Source organism: Trachurus japonicus, chromosome 12, assembly GCF_045865225.1.
Source record: "Trachurus japonicus isolate A0001 chromosome 12, Traja_1.0".
Taxonomy (NCBI): Eukaryota; Metazoa; Chordata; class Actinopteri; order Carangiformes; family Carangidae; genus Trachurus; species Trachurus japonicus.
In genome coordinates this window covers 29,326,878-29,347,675 of record NC_140918.1, presented here as the reverse complement: position 1 = coordinate 29,347,675, position 20,798 = coordinate 29,326,878, and the positions used below count along the sequence as shown (strand labels likewise).

Sequence of the window (20,798 nt, the reverse complement as noted above, 5' to 3'; positions counted from 1 at the left end):
TTCTGCTGTTCAGTGATCTGTAGCGTTTGTGGATCATTTCTCTGTCTTGTTGTGAGAATATCAAGCACTCAGGACTTCTCTTCACCTCTCATCGGGAAAACAAGTGGCAGCTTATCAGAGCTGTAGTGTTGTGTGTCACCTGGTTAGAGAGGAGTTTAAAGTTTGGGGGTAACACATAATCAGTATAGGAGCTGGTCCACCCCATACTCTGTCCAATAGGAGACCGCAGGGACACGCTGTGCACAAACCAAAGCAACATGTTGTTATTTAAAGGGGAACTATTCAAGTCCAGTCGCTTTTCCTCTGTGTTGCTAACCCTCCTCTCGGCCATGTGCATTTGTTTTCAACAAAGCCGTCGAGAAATCGATCAATAGAGCAGTGGATGACTCTATATATCATATATGGATGTTATGACGTGTATATTTGTGTAGTCTTATTTGTCATAAACAAGAGATTACGGGTTATGGAGCGCGTTTGTGTGGCGTGACGCAGAGACGAGAGCTGGGACACCGGGTCGGAGGCTCTGATCTTACAAGGTTGGTTTTCAGCCAAGAGATGCTAGGTGGAAGGCAGAGAGCCTCCATCCTCCCTGGAACAAGCTACAAGTCATTTATTTAACCATCACTAGGACTCTGGAGCTGTTTAATTAAGGTAAACATGTAGCATAGCTAAGGTAAATATCTTGCATAGTTCCTCTTTAATGTGGAGGATTGTAAAGTATTAGATTCCAGAGGAGACCTGTGGCTGGTTTCACAGAGACAGACCTTGACTGTAGCAGAGTCAGAATTCATAAAGATGTCTAAATTTAAATTAAATTAAAAGACAAAAAAACAAAACAACAGTAACAGCTCTGTTTACCCCTACAGAACCGGTTTTGAAAAGTTCAACAGTGTCATGGATGTTTTATTAAGCAGAGAGCAAGAAAGAAGTGTCTCTAAAAACTCTTTCCCTTCGCTCATCATCACTCTTTCTATGACAATGTTAGCAAACCACAAATCATTACAAACACCACCACAGATTAGAATATGAGCCGTGTTTTCTGGTTGTTTGCTGCGTTCCACTGGTTCCAGAACAATAACACTGATCCTAGAGCCGAGTTAGACTGGGCTTGTTTTGGCTACAGTGAGTTAGAGGATGCTGTTTTACTCTTTTGAGTCAAGTCGCTGTCCCACCAGAGCTGTTTGGTCCGCTTTAAAATGGACCAGGGTTCATTTCCTGGGATAGTCCGCTTCGTTTGGGAACAGGTGTGAAAGCTCATCCGGACTCTGGAGCGGACCAAACAAACCAACCCTGGTCCACCTGAAAATGTGGAATATGGTTTGCTTGCGAGTGAAGCGTGGTGCGGTTCATATGCAGTCTGAACGCTCACCGGACCAAACACAGCAGGACCGAATGTAGAAAGTGTCGCCATACACAGTGCATCTGTACACAGTGCATCTGTAACGTTGAAAGTAACGAGTGAAATGCTCTCTGCCTCGCTGCCTAACCTGATGCTCATATTGAACGCCTTGCTGAGCCACCATTATTTGATAAGTAAAAAAAAAATATGAAGGTAACATGCTGCTCCATGTTTGCTGATTGTTTTTGCGGGTCAGGAGGGAGGGGTTTCACCTGCAAATTTGTCCCATCGATGAGCGCCCTTTTCAACTGTGTGATATTCAGAAAGTTTAGTGTGCTTCAGTAATGACAGTTAGCAGAAAGCAGAACCGAACCAAGTGATAGATGCAACAATGTTGCAACTTTCAGCTCCTGAATGGAAGCAAGTCCTCTTAGTCAGGCGTAAAAAAGACCTTACTGTAGATGCACAGTGCTACAATGCTACAGTGCAGCACCACAGAGCAGTCTGTAACATCCCTGTGTCATGGAAACAGCTACACTAGCAACATGATTCTTCACCAGTAGAGCAGCCAGATGTAAATCCTTATCAAAACAGTGAAACCTGGGTTCAGATTGTTCAGGGTTAACAAGGACCCATCTCAACAACAGTCCTTGTAGCCTTCAGTTACAGCTCAATCAGTTAGGTGGATTCTGAATTTTGATTAAATAACATAATTTGAATGAACTGAATTTTTACTTATTGACCCCTTGCAGCTACGTCACAATTAGAACGTGACGCGAGAGGCGACGCCATGACGGACGGCAGAAAGTGCTCAGTGATAATGTACTGTGTATGGGTGCCGTCCAACGATGTGGCTCGATCACTTCACACTACAACCTCACAGCATTATCACTTATTTTAAATAGAATATCTACTCATCCGTTGCAATATTCTGTTTGTTTTTTTGTTATTCACCGTAGAATATCTCAGTTTTCTGTGCATTTTCCACTGCTAAGGAGTTAACGTCAGTCAGTGCCACACTCCCCATACAGCAGCTGCTCCTGTCTTTGCTGCTGCTAACTACAGTTAACAGACATGGAAATTAAAACCTGGTCCGACCCGTGGGTGTTGAAGACCTGACCCGATGTCTGTATAATTAGTGATCATTCTCTGATTAAACCCGGCTGAAAAAGAAAAGAAAACAGGAAGCCGTCTTCGTTGTAATCGCCGCGATCCGCCGGCGGCAACTACGTTGTGACGGTGCTATGTTTAATAGGAGCGTTAGCTGTTGTTAGCCACAGCATGTAGCTCAGCTAGTTAGCTTCAGCTGTGTTTACATCGACTACACACTGTAGATAAACTAACTTATAATGGCATCAATAACGTGTCTGTATATCTTCACACTGGTCCTGTTGCTCATGTAACCCCGCTGCCAGTGGCCAGCCCCCGGTTCTTAGCTCTAGCCCAGCAAGGAGTTGGTGCTTCAGACCAGTTTTAAGAACCAAGAACCGGTTCTTAAGCAGTGGAAAAGCAAAGAACCAGTGCTAGTCAGACTCTAGCTCCGAACCAGCACTGGAACCAGCTCAGTGGAAAAGGAGGGGAAACCCTACAACCACGGTATGTCACAAAACTATAACGCGCCCATTCAATTACATTGACGTTCACTGCTCTTTTGCGTCCATCATGGCGTCCGGAGCTATCGCGAGTGGAACGTGACGTCACGTGCAAGGGGTCAATAAAAAAAAAAGGCCAATTCCTTGGATTTCTCATCAAGGTTGCTGCATGGTGGTATTATAAAACTCAGCCTGTGTTTAGACTCATAAGACTCAGTGGGAGATTTTTTCCAATAGCGAGGCAGAGTGGTTGTGAGCGGCTGTAAAGACCAGTATCAGTGTGTTTTTCTCTGAGAATGAGGTGAGTGTTTTGTGTCCAGCGCTGGCGGATCACTGCTGGGACCGAGTGGGCGCAGTCCGTCTGCTTCGCTATGAATGTCAATGTATTCCAGCAGGCCCCGGGGAGCCGGCCGGGGTAATGCTGTTCACACTTAATTGGATGACAAATCCGACAAACATGATTGTAAACATCCTGAAAGGGATACCTTGACATTTTGATTTGAGTCTGTGGCTGGGTTTCATTGTTGCAGACTGTTGTCGTGCTGCCGAGGGGGAGAGCCCAGTTTCTCCATAGCTCACTGCACCACAACATCACTTCTGTGCATTGTTAAAACGCTTGTTAAAGGAAAACGCTGTTCGGGGGTTAGACAGAAGAAGAAGTTCAGCGCCCGTATTGTTTTGGTGAATTTATGTTTCCTGAACCTGCTCTTATTGTGTATTCCTGTTTATCCCAATTACTTCAATCCTCCAGAGGAAACACTGTGAACTTCACAGGTGGATGTTTTAAATGTCAGTGGAAAATCATCCACCCAACCTTAAACTAAACAATCTATCGATAGGAACGCATTCACCCAGGGCTCCAGACTGCCTCTAAATGACGACGTTGTGAAATGTGGAAGGAGCGACTCAAACAATCTGGAATCTGTCATTACAGATGGCAGGCCGATGTGTGTGAGGATTGTAGCCAATAACTTCATAATTTTTGCCATTTTAAATGTAATAAAGCCAAACAATGGAATAAATTACTACATCATTGGCTCGTTATTACTGTATTGGCCTAGTATTAAAAAACGTTTGACATTGTAATAACTGGAGTCCATTATTTAATAATACATGTTTCACTTTGTTTTTTGTTTTGTTTCTTACGGTAGAAGATGTCACAGTTGTGAAACATTTGAAGTTCTGCGTTGTGTTTAGTGATAAATATATGACAACGTTACTGTATCAGCACCAGTTATTCAAATTTCAAAGGGGTTTTGATGATGTGATAACCAGCCAATAATGTAATAACTTGTTAGATTATTGGCAAAAAAAGTTATTGGCATGTTATTATGTTGTTGGCTTTACTACATTTAAAATGGCCAAATGTATTACATTATTGGCTGTTTTTACATTTTGGGTTGCTGCAAGGTTCATGAATGAAAAGAAAATGTGAATATTTGATGTGCAAGTCGATTTTCGCCCCTACATTTTCTGCTTGTGCTCCTAAAATTTTAGATTAGGGGCCACTGTGCTCCTAGTAAAAAGTCTGGAGCCCTGCATTAACCAGAACTTAATGGTGCAGCACTGGTTCCATAACTACCAGTCTCATTCACCAAGCTCAATCAATTCTTCCCATGTGTGCAGCAGAGGTGGAAAATCTGAGCCACTGCTCAGATGAAATGTACAGGCAGGGTCATTAAAGGATGTTATATCTGAATATAGAAATTCACAAGTTCAGTCTCTGCTAATGAGACCACTGTTAACCACTGTTAACGGCTAACCACAGCTGGAGACAGCGGTCCTCGTTCTGCTCCGCAGCCTCGGCGAGTTGGACCAATTTTCCACCGGAGCAGAACAAGAGCTGTCACCAGCTGGAGTTGCAGCTGAGAGACCAGAGACCCGCCTGCTGTGAGGGGGAGGGGCGGGGTGGTGGCACAGTCTCAACTTTCAAACCAAAATACTCCAAGGAGACGTGTGATTGCTTGTGACCCCAAACGTGCACAGGGGACAGAAAAGGCAGCGATAGGACAAACATCCAAAAGCATTGGTAAACCACAGAGATACAGGCCATCACCTCTGGGTAGGACTTTTAAAATCAAATCAAAGTACTTAGCCCAACAGTACAGCATGGCTATTACAGTATAAACAGATTTGCTACCCATCCCATCCAACCTGTCCTCAGGAATTAAGCATTAGCACTGTTGATGGATGAAAAGATGTACAGGTGCATCTCAATAAATTAGAAAACCATGGAAAAGTTTAGTTGTGTCAGTAATTCCACAGAACACACAGAATGAAACATTTTGTGTCTTTTTTTTCTAAATAATGTATTTTAATTGTAATGATTATGGCTTACATTTAAATTCAGTATCTCAAAGAAATTGAATATTACAAAAGACCAATTTAAAAAAGTATCTTTAATATGGAAATGTTGGCCTTTTGAAAAGTAATTGACTTTTCGTTGATATTCTAATTTAATGAGATGCACCTGTATATAGGTTTTGGGAATTTGGGAACTTTGGAGGGTTGAACACAACCCTCATTTAGATGACGGATTTAAGATTCAGGATCAGCTTTAGGTCTATTTTAGAGTTCAGGCCAGCGAACGTGTTCTACCAGTGAGTCCTCACAAGGATAGAAGAACAAGTGTGAGTGTGTCAGAGAGACGTACCTGCTTCGTATGTTGTGGCGTGCGCCGTCATACTCCACGTGCTGGACTTGCGGCCTTTGGTTACCATGACAGCAAACTCATACATGGTGTTTGGTTTGAGGCCGGTGACTGTGTGGCTGAGCGTCGTGGTGTCTGCAGACTGGACCACACACACACACAACACAGGAGGAGAATTTAAGCATCACTAGAATAAAGTAAGACTGAAACACACACAGAGGAGCTTCCTATTCAAGTTACTTGGACTTTATACATCTATATAGTGTGAGTATATGCACATACATTCTTCTGTGGTATAGAGACAGCTGGTTTGACTCTGTCCTTGTGCCACCAAGAAAATGTATTCTGCTGGAGAGAAAAGATCTCCCTCATCTGTGCTTTACTAAGGTGAGACTGCTGTCTGCCCTTGTATAGATTTCCTATTTCCAGTCTTTTTGAGGCAGACTTCAGATTATTGGTTAAGTTTCTTTTCAAACTTCTGACTTTTGTTGGAAGAAAAGAACATGAAAGGACGAGTACGGGGTTTGATCTTGTTTTGACAAAAATCAAAATCATTCCAATTTTCGTCTTGCTATGTTATTTGTCCAAACAATCAGCTGATTCTGTCAACTGAAGACATTTATAAAGATATTTCTTGATCAGTGAAAGCTTGTGAAAGACACATTGAGCTCCAGTGCGTTGTGTTCTGATCGCTGTGACTCTGCTTTGTCAAACTTAAAGGGATAGTTCAACATTTTGGCAAATTGGCCCATTGCCATAATCCCTATAGTTTTAGGAGTAGGTTCATTACCTTTAATTATCAGTGCACGCTGTTTTTAGAACGGCGGAGCAGAGCCGTGAGCTGCTCAGAGCTACGCTACGGAGGCTAATGGGATCTCTTGGTTTCCCTCATCAAACACCTTGAAAACAACTCTGTTTCGTAACGTTCTGTTATTATCTCATAGCGTGGTGAATGTGCAGGTCACAACTTGTCCACCAGAGCGTTTTGGAGTTGTTGGATTGTGTATTTGATGAGTTTGATGAGGGAAACCAAGAAATCCCATTAGCCTCCGTAGCGTAGCTCTGAGCAGCTCACGGCTCTGCTCCACCATTCTAAAAATAGCTTGCGCCATCAATTTAAGCTAACGAACCTACTGCTATGACTATAGGGATTATGGCAATGGGACTATCCTTTTAATAATCTTCCATGTTTATTTATTACAGTGTCTGTGCCTCCTTTATTAAAATAGGGGCGATAAATCATAAATGGGAGCAGGTGTGACATTAAATCCCCCTCAGCTGATAATCAAACAGCTGCAGGTGCTGGAGTTGCTGTGGTAACATGTCTCGTCCAGATGTAATGAGGAGAAACTTGGGGATGTAATAAACATGGAGCTAAAAAACTTCAGCATTTCATTTCAGACAAACTCCGCTGTCGCCGCGGTGAGGACTCCTCCCACTCAGGGGTAACAGCGGCTTTGAACAGGCTCTGTCTGACTAATGGCCTCCCGAGCTCTTCTAATGAAACAGCACAGAGGAGCAGAGACTGATGCTTCACTCCACACACTGAAGTGGATCTCACACAACAACATCATCAGAGTTAATCCTGAGGGGGCGATGAGATAAGAAACCTGCCAGACAAACATACACAGATCAGACTTAACATCATGGCCACCTGTTTGACATTGTGTTGGTTTCTTTAGCTGCGAAACACACAACGAACTGCTGCACTGTGTGTTCTGACAACTTTCTATCAGAAGCAGCATGAACTTGTTCAGCAGTCTGAGCAACAGTAGCTGGTCTGTTGGATGAAGCACACGGGCCATGCAGCCTTCTTTCCCTACCTGTATCAGTAGGTGCGTTTCCGTTATCATAGAAATGTGAAATAACCTAAATATCACAATAAAAACTGGCCGACATTTTGAAAAACCTCTCATATTCGCTAAAACATTTTGACGCTCTCATCCTGGGTCAGCCGGAAAGTTTGTATCCATAGCTGGTCTGTGAAAGCGCAGAATGTTAGGCCTGGTCTGTGTATGTAGTACATCCATTCCTGAAGGGACCTAACACAGATGTTTCTTTACATAATGCTTAATGAACATGGATTATCTGTCCAACTATTCAGTAATCTAGTTAATATTACTCAACTGACTCAACTGTGTTATAAAGTTATGAACTTGTATGACACTCTTCCAGCACATCTCTGTCAGTTTGATGTTGTTTAACTATGCTCATTTAGTTTCTATGCTGTTAAATTAATGTTAATCTGCCCTGAATGTTTCTATCTGACTATTGTACATTGCTTTTTTTCTGATCTGTTGCGTATTCAAATACATCTTGATTCTGTAATCCTTGTAATCTTCACTGCAGTTATTATTTCCACATATCAATATCACATTTATTTAACTTTAAATTCAATTGCATTATTGCAATAATTCTATTAGATTGAAAATCATCCTGACAGTTAATTGGTTCTGAATAACTCCTTGAAGTCCTGCCCTGACATTATTGTTCAAACAATATGCTTCATGCCATGGCAGATTATTACATATGCACACATTATACATATTACATGCAATTTATGTAAAGAGTCAGTGTTGGTTGACCGTAGTGATTAACTGAAGTGGGAGATCTTTTCATGGTCTCTGAACATAAAACCTAATTAAATTAATCTCAGAATCAGGATTCCCATGTCACTTAGTCTCCCACCTCAGATATAAACACGTTAATATTCACTTAATGACAGTTACAATCTAGATATGAAATATAATACAAGGTCTCACTTCCTTTTACTTCTTTGGTTTACTGTATCTGTTTTTGCTTGTTGTTCTTCAAGATTCTCTTGGAACTACTCACACAGACAGTGTTCAGGTTGACCCAGTTGAACTCTGGGCCTGAGCTGACGTTCCTTTTCATATTTTGTACTTGACTAAGTGTTGCTTTGATAGTATTTTGGAAGTACTGTCATAGATCAACCCTTTAATTCTATACTTTGCTCATTTGGAGCATAAGAATTTACTTTGCAGTCTGTAAATTCACAGACACCGAGAAAATAAAAGTTAACACTAAAAATAACATTTTCTTCTCTCTGCTGAGGCAAAATGATTGCAAGCAAGCAACACCTGAGAGAGAACTGTACACTACGCTCCCTACAACCATGCATGATGATTTGTGTTGAACAGAGTTTGAGCAGCTCTAGAGATTTCTATGAACCTTTTTCTGTGTTGTAGGAGAGCAGCCACAGAACTGAATCATTTCCATTATAGACAGATTATCTGAACATGGACTCAACATCTAAACTCTTGAGATCTTCAGATCTTTTTTTTAGTGAGGCATGATTCACATCAGCTGATGTTCATCATAAACACACAGGGCTGTGGAAAATTAAAACAAGTCATCCAGGAGATGTTCCTGATGCATTTTGATGCTCCTGCAATAATGTGTGAGTTGCATTTCACTGCTGTACATAATTAAAAATGAGACAATGAAATCCAAATCCAAAACCACTCCCTGTTCTTCAGGCTGCAGACTGGGACACTTGGGTCAGCCGAGAAGCTCAACTTTCTGACCCTCGCTGCTAGGCAACCACTGCCTTCCTGGGAGCATCACTGAATCAATGCTGTAAACTTTGGGAAACTTTGCTCATGATCTGTGATAAGAGCTTCTGTGATTCCTCTGGCCTCCTTCCATTCTCTGCTCACTTTCTTCTCCAACTATTTGATCAGTTAATTTTATCATTCAGAAGTTAGTTTCACTCAGATTGATACTTATTTTTTTCAGTTACTCATAAAATTTTTGGCCACAAGGAAAGATCATTTTGATAGAAAAAGAACAACATTAGATAAAAATTCATTTTACAATTATATATAATGTAATATAATGTCTGGACTTTGAATTTGTCAAAAAATTAAGTCTTCAAGTTAATTTTGAAGACGTAAAATTAAGTCTTCAAAATTGTCATTCAATGTCTAAGGTTAAACAATTCATGATTCGAGTCCTGTCAACCTGTCAGTCAAAGACAATGACACAAACTCTGAAGAAACGACGAACACACAAACACGTCAACGCCTCAGATTGGTTGTCTGTGTTTACCTTGTACTTCCCGCTGGTGGAGTAGCTGGTCTTCCACTTGACGGAGTAGTACCGGACCTCGGACGCCTTCTGGTTCTTGGTCATGGAGTTGTCGGCCCAGGAGACTCGGACCGAGTCCGAGGACAGAGCTACAGCCTGGACCCCCACTGGGGGGATCATGGGAGTGCTGGTGTCTGGGATGGGAGTGGGGTATTTATCAAAGAGGTGGAAGACGTCATCGTCAGATGGGTCTATGGGGTCTTGGGGAGGGAGGGGTTAACGGTAACCAGGGTTTTTTTGGGATTGGTTAATGAAATCATATAATTTAATGAATGCGTGATTATTATGGTTTATATAGGGAGGTATGACACAAGCAGAGATACAGATCAATGTCGGTTTGAGCATGCATATGTAAAAGACAACATGGAATGGCATGCAGTAGGAGGGGAGTACAAGAGAGTGGATGGAAGGAAGTGAAAAACGAGAGAAAAGAGGAGAGAGAAGGACAAAGTGTAAGAAGACAGCAAGAGACAAAAATGTCACAGTGAACAGGAAGTGGAGCCATAGGTCCAGCGAGCACTGGCTCTCAAAGGACAAAACACAGCAGAGTGCAACCAGTGGGAACCCAACAGCTCACTGTCTCAACATGTCAACAACTGAGATTGATTTTTTTTTTTCTTAAAAGCAGGAACAGCTTCTTCTTCTGTGCTCCAATAGAAAATCCAATTCCATCTCTTTTTATTATTATATTATGTCATTTACCTCAGGATTTATTTTTTCTGTGATCATCTCACATCATGTCAACACAGAGGACAGTGGTTTGTATTCTGGGGATTATCCTGCCAGACACAAGGACCTCACTGGTCATCTGTGACCCGTAGTTAAGAAACAGTTAGAGGTCGGATTAGACTGGCCTGAATGAGCTCATGGGAAACCCATCAGTGTGGATCTGTGGCTCCAGACAATAAGAGATGCTGCCTTCAGGTGCTTTCAGAGACACATTTGAGCATGTTTTCGCAAACTGAACTCATATTTCAGATTAAGATTGTTTTCACCGTCACTTCCTTTTTAATATTTGTGAATTTGTAAGTCAAAATGTATATAATGTCGTTAAAGGGATAGTTCAACATTTTGGCAAATTGGCCCATTGCCATAATCGCTATAGTCATAGCAGTAGGTTCGTTAACTTTATTTGTCGGTGCAAGCTATTTTTAGAACGGTGGAGCAGAGCCGCGAGCTGCTCAGAGCTACGCTACGGAGGCTCATGGGATTTCTTGGTTTCCCTCATCAAACTCATCAAATACACAATCCAACAACTCCAAAATGCTCTGGTGGACAAGTTGTGACCTGCACATTCACCACGCTATGAGATAATAACGGAACGTTACGAGACAGAGTTGTTTTCGAGGTAAATTCATGCAAAACAGCTGATGCGTGTTGCCTTCAGGGACAGTTTTTCATCAAGCAGTCTCTGTATTTGCCTCAAAAACAACTCTGTCTGGTAACGTTCTGTTATTATCTCATAGCGTGGTGAATGTGCAGGTCACAACTTGTCCACCAGAGCTTTTGGAGAGAGTTTTGGAGTTGTTGGATTGTGTATTTGGTGAGTTTGATGAGGGAAACCAAGAAATCCCATTGGCCTCCGTAGAGTAGCTCTGCTCCGCCATTCTAAAAATAGCTTGCGCCGACAAATAAAGATAACAAACCTACTGATATGACTATAGGGATGATGGCAATGGGCCAATTTGCCAAAATGTAGAACTATCCCTTTAATGTGGAAACTGCTCCATTGTGTATGAAAGTAAATGAACCTTAAGGCAGCAGGACAAGAAAACTGCTATCAGATGCTAACAGATGCTAGCAGATGCTAACAGAGGGCTGGAATGAGCAGTGACCTGAACAACAACATGTAAACGCCACTGTGCTGATTCCAGCTCTGTGTCCTCTATTGACAGGAAAACCTACTGGAAACTGAAACACGGTTAGTGACACAGATAGTTTCATACAAAGTAGAAAGATAACAGCAGTGTAATCTGGTTCACTGTCACTGACATGAGCTGGTCTTTATGCATGAAACAGCCTGGAGATACAGGAAGTCTCAGCGAGGCTTGTTACTGTTTGTTTAGATGTTTCTGACCAAGATTACATGAAGAGAAGAAGCAGAAGAAAAAGAATGAAACAAGAAAATATGCTACAAATAAACAAGTTAAATATTCTCAGTAGAATAGGAACAATAGATAATGCAATAACACAGAAGAAAAATGTATCAACATTTAAGATAAGAATACATCTGGGAAGGAGGAGAACCAAGAGATGACAGCGCTTGATATTTCAGTTCAGGGTGTTTTACTTATTCTGGTTCTGTTCTCATTTGTTCCTAGAAAACAGAGCAGAGGGAGCTGATCTCTGTCTGTCTCTCTGCTGCTCTAAATGAGGCTTTTAACATCTATTTTTATCTCAGTGCCTTTAAACACAACACGCACACACACACACACACACACAGATTTTAGAAATGTGTGAACCGACAAACTTGTAACTGCTCAGCCTGATTGCAGGATCCCAAACAAACACACAGAGAACGACTCACATCTCTGCATCGTGGAACCAGGCCGGGCTCACATCAAGAGACGGAGACACTGACACTGAATCCACAGAGGAACCGAGACCAGTTCTCCAAGATTCTGGAGATTTGCCTCCAGACATGTGTGAGGTGTCGTTTTGAAGCCAAGAGTTTATATTTCTCCCATCGCCATCTTGTTTTTGTTTTGTTTTTTGTTGAAAGAAGCCATATTTGGTTTTATAGTGTAAGCCAAAGTGTAGCTAAATACTTAAATGTTCAAATTTGGTAAATATCACACATATGAGGAGAAACCTTGTAATGTAAAACCTGTGATAAAATGCGCCTATGGGTAAAACACTTCATAACCTGTTTTAAAGGTTGACTATGTAGAATTACAAGAAAAACAACAGAAAAAGAATTCCAGCAGTCGATTGCCAGACCGTTGCTAGGTAAAACGGGCCGTTGCTAGGGACTCCACTCTGATCAGAGGACAGCAGAGGAGGAGAGCTAAGCAGGATATTTACCTTGTGTTTCATTTTACCGTCATTAACAGCATAATAAATGACTTGTAGCTTGTTACAGGGAGAGTGGAGGCTCTCTGCCTTCCACACCGCTGCTGCTCAGAGCCTCCGCTGTCACTGCTCTCGTCAAGTTGGAAAAAAAAAAAAAAAAGGAGCTCCGTGGCACCGAAAGTCCGCGGAGATAAACGTGTTTATGACAGATAAGACTACACAAATACACCCATCCTAACATGTATATGATAATCCATTGATCCACAGATTGATTATTAAAAAGGCTTGGTTGAAAACAGACACATATGACCGGGAGGAGGCAGGAAAACAGCGGAGAACTGAGCCACGTGTCGGCTACAGGCAGGTACGAATGTAAACAGAACGTTGACAGAAAGTCATTGTCGAGCCCGTCAAAAATATTAAAAATAATAATTCAGACTAAAAAAATTTTTTTTATGGAAAAGCAATACTTTCATTCTGTACCCCTCTAAAGGCCCCATGGATGTATTATTTTTGAAAAAATATAGCTTTTAATAAATATTCTACATATTCAACCTTTAATTATTACAGATATGAGACATTATCTCAGTGTTAACAGTGAGAATGGATTATTGTGACAATGTGCTATTGAGTCTTAATGCATTTTTAGACCGAAACACAGCTCACAGTGTCTTAGGTGATAACATAGTATTGTTTTAATGTAACTTGGCGTTGGCCGGTATGAGATTCTGATGGTATGATAGAATATACAATATAACATATAGAATATAGAATAGATTGGAGCATTAGTAAATGTGTATCACATTAAAATAAATAATTAAATACTTCAAAATAAAATCAATAAATCCATGAAATGGGTATCTTTTGGAAACGGGAAAACTCTTTCAAATCTAACAAGAAAAATATGGTTTTGGGGAAAGCTTGATGTGGACAAGGCCTAAACCTGCAACGAGCCGTCTTCGTCTTCATCTCCTTCAGCCATCATACATCATCATCATGATACTCTACACTGCAGCTGTACACGACCTGAGGGGTTTGTGACCTAAAACAACAGCTCAAACCACAGGAACAGTATGACGGAAAATTTTAGTGGTTGTGAAACTGTGACTTTTTCATACCGTGGTTTACCTTTAACTGGTAACCTGCCCTTGCCTAAATGTAACACATGGACCTTAAATTGTCTAGTCGAGTCTCATCACCTATGTTCTATGCTCTCAGTCCAATCACCTTCTATGCTCTTCCTTATTCCACCTGCACCATCACAGTCTTCTGATGACGCTCTCTGTTCCCTGGTCCGACAGCTGTATCAGATGGTTATACACATTTGAGTTAATATTCCACAGTCCTCTGCCATTATAGTCAAAACTTTTCTACATTGCTGAAACACTAAAAATCCGCTGCCTTAACTAAATCCTCAGTGGCCTGAAATCAGTTATTGAATCAGTCGCTTTTAGAAACTGATGGATGATGTCACAGAGGCGACGTCCATCTTTATTTACAGACACATGCTGTGCCTCTAATAACCATTCAAAAGTAACTGAACATTTTGTCTGTGAGTTTTGTTTCACTACCAGACTGTTAACACAGGACAGATAATGGACTGAGAGATGCTTTGCTAAAATCACAAGTTGGACTTTGTTGGCTACAATCCTAACAAACAGGATAATTTGCAAAAATTGGTAAATTGGACTGAGTATAGTAACCAAAGGATCATTTGAATGGTGGATAAAAAAGCTTTTTATGATGGCACAGCCAGACAAGAAAGCAGAAACCTGACAAAACTCAAAAACAGAAAGAACCAGCTGCAGCTCACCAAAAATGCGTACAAATAAGTGGTGGTGGAGTTCTGGAACAAAGTTCTATAAACGCAACAAAAAACAAACTGCGTCAACATGATGGAGGGAGGAAAGTGTGGAGAAAGAAGGAACAGCTCATTACCCAAAAGGCACCAGCTCATCTGTCAAACAGGTTGTGTTATGGCCTGGACATGTACAGTATGGCTGCCAATGGAACCGAGACACTGGCGTTTATTGATGATTTCACTTCAGATGGAAGCAGTGGGACGGATTCAGAGGTATACGGGGTCATTCTATGCTCAGAGTCAGACAAATGCAACAAAACCCAGTGAATGGCATTTCATCATTCAGCAGGACAACCACCCTGAACACACAGCCAGAGAGCTGTTGGGTGGGATCTCCTCTATTGGCCAGAGTCAGTCAGCTGATCTCAGTCTGACTGAGCTTCCCTCAACTTTGCAGATGAACAATGGTGGAAGAAGTTTTCTTTTCTTTTTCTTTTTTCACTTCTATAAATAAAAAGTCCAATTATGTTATTTAATGGATGTCTTGAGTTGAAAGCATCTCTTTAGTTAATGAATGGATTTTTTAAGTATGAAAAGTGAAGGTCATCATGCAGCATAATGGCCACTGTAGATGTTTTATTATTGTAATTCATTAATTCTATAGTGGAGTGATGAGTCATTTGCATTCAGCTGCTGTAGTTGTTAAGTGTTTTGCTAATTCAATCTTTGAGTACATGAACTAACTAAGGCCCGACTGATATAGACTTTTTGGCGCCAATGTCAGCAATAAGAAATTCAGACAATCGATAAATATGACAATCCAATTTTTAAATAAAAAAACAAACAAACAAAAAACAAATAGCTGATCCTTGAATATACTTCAAATACTTGATATACATTGAAATCGGAACATTGTATCATTTTTAAATACTTTTACCCTCAAAAATTGTTGTGTGGGACAAGCAGCATACGAACAGTTCTTGTTCCACTACACCAGAAAAAATAAGCAGCACTATTCTATTTTCAAACCTCTCTTGCGACCCGCCCTTGACATTTTGTGTCCTATTGACCTATGTCACCTCCTACAGTACAGGATGTCAAGGGCTGCTACTGCTCTAAATGTGTGTGGGGTCATCGGTGACCCTCAGCATGGAGGAGAGTCATGAGCTGTTGGATGTTAAGTGAGAAGGTCAAGTTTTCTTTCTTTTCTTTCATGATTAAACAGACACAATAAGGAAGAAGCCCATTGCATCAGTTGAATGTCACGGTGACATAATAGCATAGCACCTGGGTGTCAGCTCTAATAGCAGCCTTTTCTTTGACACTTAAGGGTTCTGATGACAGCAGCGCTGCACACTCACCTGAGGCCAATGATGAGGAATTAGACACAAACTGAGTCGGGCACTTAGATGCTCCCCTCCAGTAAACACAGACATGAATAGAAACTAAACTATGCTTTATTTCTCCATTAGATGTGCTGACTGCTCCTGTTTCTTGACCTGCATGCTCCCAGATTACAGTTATAAATTTAGTCCAATGTTACTTGTGTCCAATTGATGGACACGACTACCGAAATAAAAAAAGCTTCTAAAAACTCCAGCTTTCCTTTAAAGACACCCTGAGGAGTTTGCTTTTGGTTGTAAAAGAGTCTCATATTAATCTGGATGAATCTACGTTACCCACACTTGTTAATGGGTCCATTTTCGATAAATATATCGTTTTGTCTTTATAGTTATTTTGATATTATTATTTAGTGGTAGACTCGCCCAGCATTTCCTGGTTTCCAAGATGCTGCTGGGTGGGGCATGGGAATAATGCCGCCAAATCGCTAGTTGGCATCGTTTATGGTTGGAACTACGACAGTATCTGATCGTCTTCTAACCTCCGACTTTCGTTTTTGATTAATGAAAATGTTTTCCGAAAGTCCCAGTAGTCACTTTAAAGGTAGAGCAGGAGATCCTGGAAAAACGGTTCTAGCAGACCACATTTTGAAAATACCATTTAAAAGTCCAAGCCACTTTCTTCAGACCTCTCTCTGAAGCCACGCCTCCAGAGCACAGGAACGTGCAACGCTTGTTCTTTTCTGCCATAATGTTGCTGCAACTGTCTCGTTGAATTTAGCAAGCTAACATGATGTGACAGTTGACGGTCCTGTCATTATGCCTCCAATTGATGATGTGCCCTGGCTACTTGGCCAAGGGGATGTCCACCCGGGTCCTCTTCACCTTGCCACAATAAGCTCTGGCTTTGGTGTCGCCTTTCCGCATTGTAAATCATTGAAGGGCGTGAGGGGCAGATGCCAGTTTGATAGACACATTACAATGCTATGAATTTGTTTGCTGCATTCAAAATGATTGGACAGTGTTTTTACAGGATTGTCCTCCGGATTTCTCCCCTTTAATAATTCCAATTGGTGCTGTACTTTAGTATTTTGAGTAACATAGCTACACGTGTGGGTAGTGCCCAAAAAAGATGTACCAAAATCCCCAAAACAGAACTTGTCATCATTGAAAGCAATCTCAATGCAGTGAGGTAGGGGAATGAGATTCTGGAGCCAGTGGTGGTCCCACATCTCCAGGATCTGGGACCTGCAGAGCCAGGATCATCACAGAGAACATCCACATTTTGGGGGTGGAGACAATGTAATGGTCTACTGTGAGTCCAGACCTCAACCCAACTGAACACTTGTAGGGTCAGCTTGGGCATTGCTGTACCTGCTAGAGTGACCAACACAACCACACTTGTTGGTCTTCTATAACTCCTGGTTGAGGAACGGGAAGCCATCCCACAGCAGAATGCGACCAGGTGCCAAGCTGTTGTGGCTGCGTATGGATCTTCTGAGATCCCTGATAGTGTAGAATGAATAGTGTGATATATCGTGTTGTTGTTTTTCCTTATAACTGTGGGAGAGTTCAATCATCCCATCCACCAATCAATGCAAAACAAGAGTGAACACCAACAGGAGAATAATGCAAGGGATTGTGGCACTTTTTTGGAGGGGGTGCTACCCACATGTTTAGCTCAGTTGCGCATTCCACGGATGGATGATCCTTACCTTGTTGTAAAGGTGACTAAACAGGCTTTCCAATGATATAAAATACAACACCGATTGGTATTATTGAAGGGGAGAAATTATTAATTGAAAAAAACATTTCCAAACTTTTTTGTGGAATGTAGACAGAGACATAGATACTTTTTTTTCCATCCAGTGGTGAAACTTTTTAAACACTCTGCTCTTGGCAGCTATTATTTGGTAAAGGTCAGGGAATGTAGCTAAACAGAGGACTCACACCTACCTGCATTGGCACTGAATATAATTACAAGTTGTAGAATCATCTCCTGCAAGTGGGCGGATGACTGATAGCAAACAGTGTTGATTTGAGCTGCACTACTGAAGGCCTTTTGCTAATTAGTAGCTTGTTCATCGGTTGTTAATGGCCCCCAGAGTTTGACTTGCTGCGTTTCTGTGTTAGCAGAGGTTTTGTGGATGTGTTTGTCTAATTGCTGGTGTTTTCTCCCCCCCTCTCTGTGCCACTGTCTACGCCACCTGAATAATGAACGCGTGGCGCTGTGGTGTTGAAAAAGTGCATTCGCGCAATGGATGGAGACGGAGCGGGGGTTCGGGCCTGTTGCGTGTGCAGTGTAAACCAGACCGCTGGGAGAGTCGACGTCGCTGCTGTTGAAGAAAGATGTACAGCTGCAGGCCGACAGAGAGAGAGAGGGAGAGAGAGGGATGAGTGAGGTACTGATAGACGGAGAGAGGGAGGGGAAGAGGTTGATAGAGTGGCTGTGTGGAGCTGCGCGGCAGGCTGCGGCAGGTGGTGTCATGGTTAAACTGGTCGTCCAGCATCACAACTAAGCTCTGCTCAGGACAGAATACTAATGAAGACACGGGACACGCCTCCTCCTCCTTCCTGTACTCCCTCCACCCTCCGTCCTCTTCCTCTTCACATCCCTCACAGCCTTCATGTGCTCCCTTTTCTTCGTCTCTCCGCTCTACCCCACTCTGCATATCCCTCCGTGTTCCTTCTGTACTGCCTTCCTTTCTTACCCCTCCCATCTCGCCTCCTTCATTACTTCCTCCGTTCTTCCTCAAACCTTCCATTCTTCCTTTTTTACTCATGCTCTTCCTCCCTCCCTCCCTCCCTCCCACTCTCCCTCCATCCTTTCATACTGTATTGGTTTTATACCCTTCTCCTCCCTCTTCCTGCAGTCCTCCAGTAGTTGATGAAGTGGGAGCTTGGCAGTTGGTTGAGGATCAGTTCTGGCGGTGCCACGAGGCGAGGACTGGGCAGTCTATTAACGAGGATCCCATAGTTAACGAGCCGTTTTTTAAAGCTCTTATGACAAAGATAAATATAAATAAATAAACCACTCTCCCAGCTTATTAACTCCTGACTGTCACAACACAGAGCTTAGACTGTTAGACTGGATGTCTTTACACAGCTACCGTCTTGTTGGAATGTTTCTACCGAGCTCCAGATGTGGAACAACAAAACAGCAGGAGACAGATGCAGGGAACAGGAGACGAACCAGGCGGAGACACTGATGTCACATCACAGAGCAGCTGATCTTAACAACCTGACAGACTGAGGGGGGAGAGGGAAACGGGAAACAGCAGGGCTGTACTACCAAAATAAAACAGGAAGTACAAAGTCTGCATGAAGCCAGCAGAGAGGCAGGCTGTTCCCCAACCTAAGAGGTTGAAAGATAACGCTGACTGCAGTTCCACTAATGACCACTAGAGTCTCCCCATAGACCCCCATGTTAAAATGTAGAACTATACAGCAGAAATAAACGTTTATAGCCTGGTAGAAAACAGGTTTGGTCTCCACACAGTTCCCTCCTTCATGACGTCCATCTTTATTTACAGACTGGACATCTGAACATGAACTTCTACTCAGGTCCATTTGTTACCAGCAGTGTAGTGTTGCTCCATGAGACCCGTTGGCAGGATTTATTTTTTTATTTTTTGGGGGGGTGAGGGAATTTTCTAATTATGTTGCCTTATAATGACCTAAACAAACAATATACACTCAATAAACTCTGTGAAATGTATAATTTTCTTGTTTAGATCGCCTAGCACAAAGACATATGATGCTCCACACCATTCGGGCAGATCCAATGGTTCAGTCTCACAGCAGAGTGAGCTTGAGGTTACATTTGAAGAGACTGTGAAAACAGGAAACTGCTTTTCTCTGACCATGGATGAGTACATGTCTGTGCACAATAAAGAATTTATGAATGAAAATATCCAATCTAAAAGTGGACATTGGAATCTGGGAGTATTTTGGATTGAAGGATCCAAAATACACAATAATTGGTTAGAACTTAAAAATCGCCGATTTGTCTTTGTTATTAAAGTTGGTATGCTACTTTATAAAAGTGAGTTCTGAGTAATATTAGGCTGTTAATGTGTGCCAGATTTCATCCTCCTACAGAAAGTAAAAACATTTTAATATACAGTATGTATTAATATATAAGCATGAAGTAGCCTTAAAACTGTATTAAAAGGAATCCTATTATCTGTTTCTGGATCTGTGGATTCCCGGGAGGGGGGCCTCTTTTGTTTTTTGTTTTGGAATTGAAAAGAGGCAAACACTATGACTTCACACAACCACAGGTTTTCTTAACACCATATGTTTCTCAGTGGCACATGCTTTAATTTAACTCAAATCTCTCTCTGTGGTCACACCCTCTGTTTCAAATTTTTTCTGTCTCCTTCATCTTTTTTTGTTTCTCTCTTCCTTTCATGAGTTTTTATAAAAGTCTATCAAATGTCTCCTTCTCTCCTCCCTCCCTCTCTCTCTCTGCCCCCTCCCCCAGTCTCCCATTCCCACCCAGCTATTTCCATATCCAACTTTTTATCTCCCCTCTCTTGCTCTTTGTTCTCATCCCGCCCTCCTCTCTTAGAGAAACCTCCATCAGAGACAACAAGCATCAGTAATAAATAGTCTTTGAGAGTTTCCCCATGAAAACATCGGGTAATAAAGGTTTAAGAAGCGGTGGCGAGCTGAGTGGCCTCTGCTGCTGGTTTTTCCTGTCACTATCATCTCATGATGAGGGTTGAAAAACCTCAGAAATGTGGCGTTTTTATGAGAGTAATAAAGGATTTATGTCAGCTGCAGGCTGCTGGTGAGCAGCGGAGGGTCGGCTGTTTAATTCATAAGATGAAACTTGGCGGAGAGTTGGATGCGTTTCATTTATCTCACTTCTACAGCTCATAGTCTGCAGGAAGAGCTAATGAGTCACACACACATACATACGCACACACAAAAGAGACACGGAGGAGGA

At 41.9% G+C, this 20,798-nt stretch overlaps 1 protein-coding gene across 2 annotated transcripts in view; it reads right to left on the bottom strand.

Moving 5' to 3' along the window:
- dcc (DCC netrin 1 receptor) overlaps positions 1-20,798 on the bottom strand; it is a 346,433-nt gene that overhangs the window by 79,892 nt on the left and 245,743 nt on the right. The window contains exons 17-18 of one of the 2 annotated variants that reach the window (XM_085794193.1): positions 9,653-9,891; positions 5,585-5,723 (exon numbers count right to left, since the gene is read on the bottom strand). In XM_085794193.1, coding sequence (XP_085650319.1) covers positions 5,585-5,723; positions 9,653-9,891 — 378 coding nt within the window. The remainder of the gene's footprint in view (positions 1-5,584; positions 5,724-9,652; positions 9,892-20,798) is intronic. The other variant, XM_085794194.1, reaches the window with a different exon arrangement.